The sequence below is a fragment of the Colobus angolensis genome, unplaced genomic scaffold (genome assembly GCF_000951035.1).
Source record: "Colobus angolensis palliatus isolate OR3802 unplaced genomic scaffold, Cang.pa_1.0 Scaffold119, whole genome shotgun sequence".
NCBI lineage: Eukaryota > Metazoa > Chordata > Mammalia > Primates > Cercopithecidae > Colobus > Colobus angolensis.
Window position 1 is genome coordinate 4111618 of NW_012113030.1, and position 6696 is coordinate 4118313.

The 6696-nt window shown below is 38.2% G+C and overlaps 1 protein-coding gene across 2 annotated transcripts; it reads right to left on the reverse strand.

The window, feature by feature from the left end:
- Positions 1-4756: 4756 nt before the first annotated feature.
- On the reverse strand, positions 4757-6198 carry LOC105500603 (pyruvate dehydrogenase E1 component subunit alpha, somatic form, mitochondrial). Of its 2 annotated transcripts, XM_011926208.1 has the most exons (2): positions 5606-6197; positions 4757-5512 (listed from the first exon to the last, which is right to left on the reverse strand). In XM_011926208.1, exons 1-2 carry the CDS (start codon positions 6113-6115, stop codon positions 4943-4945), a joined length of 1080 nt encoding a protein of 359 aa, XP_011781598.1. In that variant the 5' UTR covers positions 6116-6197; the 3' UTR covers positions 4757-4942. The 2 variants fall into 2 exon arrangements, with proteins under 2 accessions (XP_011781598.1, XP_011781591.1); XM_011926201.1 differs by having other exon boundaries at positions 4757-6198.
- Positions 6199-6696: the final 498 nt, after the last annotated feature.

Here is a 6696-nt window from a genome sequence, read left to right on the forward strand (position 1 = left end):
AGGAAAATGTAATGAATGTTCTTAATCATACTAAAGTGGTTTGCCCAGAATCTGTGGTTTAATTCAACTTTTCAGTGACAACAAAATAAAAAAGACTAAACGCATATATCAGTTAGAACTCCTCCCTTCTCAACATGGCCACCCATTGTTTAAATATATTTGAAAGATAAAATTCATTTAGGGAGATAGGAACAAAAATAAGCTTGCTAGGTTAATTTTCACAATATTTTTCCCACACAGATCTATACAGATCATTGCCATTCTTCTGAGAACTCCTGACTCCATCCCTCCAAGATGGCTCTCATCCTCAAACACACTTCACCATATCCCACAGATATATCCCCTTCCCCTTTCTCTAGTTTGTTCTCATGTGCCCTTCAGGTTTTCAATGTATTCTTAATGTCATCAGTGAAAATGTCACTACTGAAGAGATTTAAGTGCCATTTGTCTATGCAGGCCTTTAACTTCAATGTAAACAACCTGCTTTCCATAAGTTTCTCCTCAGATTCAAACTGAACAGAAATCAAAGAATTATTTTTGTCCAATTTTTCTTTTCCTTGATTTAACTCATAGTCTCAGAGAGGATGCTCCAACTGCCTCACCATCGCCACATCACCTCACTACCTACTAAAGCGTGGTAACCAAACCTCAGTAATATTCTAATAATGTTGTTCTCTGTCCCAGTCTAGAAGATAGAAGATAACAAGGGCAGGCAGATTTGAAGACTGGAATAAGGCATGTGATAAAGGCTTCTGCACACAATAAAGAATTGATCTACAGATGTTGACTGGTTCTTGAGAAAGAAAGAGCTGATGCAGAAAATAAATCATCTGAGGGAAGGGTTTCCTCCCCCTAACCAAGATATTGTATAATATCTCAACTGATATCCATAACCTTAATGAAGTTACCAGGAAATGAAATATTTAATCAAGTTCATATATTCTACCATTAAACATGCTTCAGGACACATATGAGCAATTACATAATATTACACTTCCAAGTTTTCCATTTAAAAAAAAACTCATAGACAATTAAAAACTACTCTTCAGATGACCTATTTTGTCAATGCATCTGTTAACTTCCCTCTCTCAAGAACTACTCCCAAGGATGTAGGACAGTAGACTTTATTCTAAGGACTTCAGAATTCTTCACTAAAAGGTGTGATTAAGGACTAAAACTATTACTATCCAAACTAATTAGAGGGAGTTATGGTCTAATTTAGTTCTATGATGTGAAGCTATTCTGAGTTGATTTTATTGGAAACACAAATTCTATTATATTCTAAATTCAATTGCACAATTCCACAGCAAAGAATGGGTAATCCGTATAGCTCTTCAATTTTCTTGTGAAGATTCAAAGTTTTGCTTATTTTGAGTTATGAAATGTGAATTATTTCAGTGAATCAACCTCTAATTTCAAGGAGATTTGAGGAACAACTCTTTAATTAATCTTTATCATGCTTGCTTAAACTTTGCCAGCCATCTCTCTCCTGAAAGTAAATTAAAGTGAGAGGAGAAAGAATCTGAATGACCTGCCATAACACAGCTGGCTACTTGACAGATAAGTCTTTATAAGACCCATCATCCTGAAGAATGACATAATTTTAGTTTCAAGCACTATGCGTGCTCAGAAAAAGTTATAAGGCAGTGCAATAAGAAGTCAGAGTAATAATTTGTGTGTGTGTGAATAGACTGCCTAGGTAAATATTTACATCTGATACGTAATGAATACTCATTATTGTTCTTATTTAATAGTTTTCAAGCCTTAAAAATATTTCTTTACCCAATCAGATATTCAGCTTCTCTGTAATTTTTAACTATTACCAACACAGAGCATATTAACTTTTACTACCGGCATATATTTTTTCATTATTATTATGTTTTCAGCTACAATTCACAAAACAACCACCTAAAAACCAAGTCTTACAAGTTCCAGTAAATGTCAGTTTAAAAAGTAAAAAAAAAAAAAAAAATTCAAAGTTTTGCTTATTTTGAGTTATGAAATGTGAATTATTTCAGTGAATCAACTTCTAATTTCAAGGAAATTTGAGGAACAACTCTTTAATTAGTCTTTATCATGCTTGCTTTTTCTTTTCTTTTAGCCACCAAAAAACATTGGGAACAGAAAAAGACACAAAGTAAATAGATTGGCGAATATTTCCATTCTATGACTCACAGAAGTAGCTGCCATCATGTATTCCCAGATACAGCACAAATTACTTTACATGTCTTATCTGATTTAATTCTTTTAAAAACTGTCTAAAGATGTTCTGTGTTATCTCTTTTGATCAATGAGGAAGCTGAGGCTTACAAAGGAAAAGGAACTTGGCCAAGCCTCACAGCTAGAGACTGACCTATAGCTTAAGTCCTGATTTGTCAGGACAAAATGCTTAATTCCTATTACATGTTGCCTGTATATGCAGACATAGGACCCACTGCAAATTGGCATGTGATACCTGCTAATGTGCTATGGCAGAAATACTAAGATGCCTAACTACGATTTGTGACACCCTCCCATAGCATAATATTGATGTAGATAAATGTCCACCCATTGTCAATCCCCTTTATGTATAGGTGTGGCTATGACATAGATAGGTTGTTACCAAGAAAATGTGCCCAAAACTAATTTGCCACTTTCAGGCCTGTACTATAAAAACTTTCCAAAAACTCTTCCATGTTCACCAGTCATCTCATTTGATATCAACTGGGGTTGCCAGATAAAATGCAGAGCACATATTTAAATTTGAATTTCAAAAAACTAAATTACGTTTTAGTGTAAATACATTCCATGCAATATTTGAGACATATATTTACCAGGGGCACTGACATTCAAGTTGCCAGATTAGCATATAAAAAGCATCAAAAATGTCCCAAATATTTCATGGGATATACTTGTACTAAAAAGTTATCTGTTGCTTATGTGAAATTCAAATTTAGCTGTGTGTCTAGTGCTTGTATTTGCTAAACTGGCCGCTCAAATAGCAACACCTCTAGTTACACTGGCAGCAGCCACATGCTAAAGGCAGTAAAGCGACCATCAACACAGATCTGATGACTATAACCAAGGGTACCCCACCTTTGAGCTTTCCATTAGGGAGAAATAAAGTTCTACTGTGGTAAGTCTCTTAGGTGTGTGTGCTGACTAATACAACACAAACAATACTAGTGTGACAATATTAATCAAAGTGCCAAGAGCTTAGCATTCAAGTCTTAAAGGGAAGCAGCATGGAGAGTATAAATCATTTAAGTCTGGAGTCACGCCAGCATGTCCTGGGTTCCAATTTCTGCTGTATCACCTCCTAGCTTTGTGGCTGTAATTTCTCTAGCTTTGATTTCTTTACCTATAAAATAATCAAGTCAAGGCTTTCTGGAAAAGATATCTTTAAAAAATAAATAACAAATGCAAAAGAAACCTAGAATATTTAGCACATAAATGCATAATATATTAATACTATTACTGATTTTTATCATTAAAATGAATAGGCTAATTTCCCATTTTTTATGTTTATTGAGCTGCAGAGTGATGAATTTATGCCTTTTTAATGAGAGCTCATTTTATTGTTTATAATTAAGTCCATATGGCTCACTTTTATAATTAGCTATTTTTTAATCTCACTGTCTTTGAACTCAGTAATTGACTTTGCCAGCAGATTTTCTAAGCTGAGATCAGTCTTTTCCCTGAGTTTTCCAATTGGGCTAGCACTGCTGTTTTGACTCATGGACCTCAGTGCAAGCTCAGTAGGCACTCTGGATGGTCTGAAATCTGCCTTTCCTCTTCACTGTTGAGCACATCTCAAACTGATCAACTCAACAGGTAGAATTCAAAAGTGTCTTTTATTTGAAATTAGACAACCACCAAATCACCCCGTTACAATTAAAACTCAGAATGCCCAACACCATAAAGCCCAAGACCGAGGCACAGTTCTCAAATACGCACGTTCCCACGCGTCCAGAACCTAACCGCTTCCAGGCACAAAATGCTGGCCCTCTCTGGCTTAGGCAACTTGCTTTCTAGGAAGAAAATCGAAGCCTAACTCGAAATACTTTTTTTTAATGGTATTTGTTGAAATATTGCAATCAAATTTTTTAAGTCTTCAGGTGCTCAAAATTAAGCTATGTTTTCAGTGTCAACCCGTTCTCATAAATCTCTTCTCAAAGAGAAAACCAAAAACGAAAGTGAATCTCTGATCTCTTACTGATTTGGAATAATTCACTTCGTGTCACTTTCTAACCTTGGCTACAAACCGCAAAAATAGACCATTTAAGAAAGGGACTCTTGACCTGAGATATGCAAACTTCCTTAAGTTGTAGACAAAACTCTGCATGTGTGCACAAATATGCTTTTCTCAGATTCCAAAAGGGATTCAGAGGCCTATACAGGTGTTCCACAGGGTTTCTGTCATTAAAAGCAACAATGGGAAGCATTTTTGGGGAAAAAAGTCAATAAATATCCAACATTTTCCCCTTTAAAATAACATCTTGAGAGCCCCCAGTTATTAATAAAGTAACTTTAACTACTAGTAGTGCAGATTCGAAGAGCATACCTGTAACCCAGGATGCCACATGGCTGAGCATGCTAGCTGCCAGAGGGCATGTGGTCACAAAACAGTTATATAGTACTTTTTTTTAACCATTTGCTGCTTAATTTACACCCATAATGGACTATTGGTTAAACTCAGGATGTTTAAAGAGCATTACATTAATACCCAATTTAAAGAGGCACAAAAAGTGACAGTAATTCTTTTTTTTTTTTTTTTAAGCACTCAATAATTCATCTTTTAATGCAACAATGTACAAAGTGCATGCAATTACTACCTGCTCAGGCTACACACTTAGTCTTAATGGAAGTTTACAAGAATTTCATTGACTGGCTTTTCTTCCTCCTTAACCAAGTTGAGAACACTAGTCGCCCCCTGAAGGTATAACCTCCCCTTCTAGTCCCCTTAACTGACTGACTTAAACTTGATCCACTGATTGGCACCACGAACTTCGAAAGGTGGGTCGCTGGAGTAGATGTGGTAGCCCAGCTCCTCCAAAGGTGGCTCAGGATCGGCCGTGGCAAACTGGGCAGCATCCTCAATCTCCTTCCTCACTTCCACATCAATTTCCTTTAGTTCTTCCACACTGGCAAGATTGCTGTTCACCATCCTGTCCTTGAGAAGCATAATAGGGTCACTCTTACTTCTTACTTCCTGAATTTCTTCTCGTGTACGGTAACTGACTCCAGGATCACTCATACTGTGTCCGTGGTAACGATAAGTCTGCAGCTCCATCAGGATGGGCCCCTTCCCAGATCTACAATAGGCAGCAGCAAACCTTGTCGCCTCTCGGACGCACAGGATATCCATTCCATCCACTCTCAGCCCAGGAATGAAATCGCCTCTCTTGTAGTAATCAGTGCTGGCTGCTGCTCTCTCAACAGATGTTCCCATTCCATAGCGATTATTCTCACAGATGAAAATACAAGGTAATTTCCACAAAGCTGCCATGTTGTAAGCTTCGAATATCTGGCCCTGGTTAGCAGCACCGTCGCCATATAAAGTCAGGCAGACCTCATCTTTTCCATTATACTTACAGGCTAGAGCAATCCCAGCGCCCAGGGGCACCTGCGCTCCCACGATGCCATTGCCCCCGTAGAAGTTCTTGGCATACATGTGCATCGATCCTCCTTTCCCTTTAGCACAACCTCCTTTTCGTCCTGTAAGCTCTGCGAGAATTTCTCGGACGGAAAGGCCCCGGGTGAAGGTAAAGCCGTGAGCCCGGTAGGCTGTTATGAGATGGTCTGTGGGGTTGATGCCGGCTTCCAGGCCCACACAGCAAGCTTCCTGACCATCACACAAGTGACAGAAACCACGAATAATTTTCTGTTTATACAACTGATCTGCTTTCAACTCCATTCGGCGCACAGTCTGCATCATCCTGTAGTATTTGAGCCCATCCTCCCTGGTGAGCACTGTTGTGACAGGAGGGCCTTCTTCCAGTCGGTGAAGGTCACATTTCTTAATTTCAAATGTAGCATCATTTGCAAAATTACGGGATGCTACCAGCACTCTGCTTGCCGGCTTCTGAGAAGCGCCAGACAACACGCGGGAGACGGCGGCGAGCATCTTCCTCATGAAGCACAGGCACTGGCGGCAGCGGCGACTCCTCACAGCCCAAGAGGCACGACGCGGGTGTCCCAAAGTCTCCTTCAGGTGCCCCAGCCGTGACAGTAATTCTTAAACATCACCTCAAGATCTTCTTTTCCAGAATTCTAAATTGTATCCATCTGATAAAAATTTTTATATAGCATCTCAAGACATATTCAATACTTTAAAAATAAAGAAGATGAAATTGTCTGGAAATTATGTTAAATTTGTCTTCCAATTTATTGAAAATAATACTTAACCACACCTGTAAGATGTTACAGAAAAGTGCTTACCAAATAACAAGAAGAAATTTTTTTGTATCTCATCACAAGGAACCAAAACACAAAAAGATACAAAATAAAGCAGCTCCTTTTTATTTAAAGTGTAAAATGCAAGAATTGCAAACATCAATTTTTTAAAAATGTTCTTCTACTTTTGATGTCACCAAACAATTAAAACGTAATCTCCTTCCTTCCTACTATCCAAAGGCCATGTCAGGAGGATTCTGAGACAGGCATCAAGTCAGGGGAGGTGGTGGCTGAGTAATGGTGGTGTCAGAGCCTGAATGA

What these genes read in the sequence shown, in the direction of transcription:
- LOC105500603 (XM_011926201.1), bottom strand. Translation starts at nt 6,115, where the DNA reads ATGAGGAAGATGCTCGCCGCCGTCTCCCGCGTGTTGTCTGGCGCTTCT.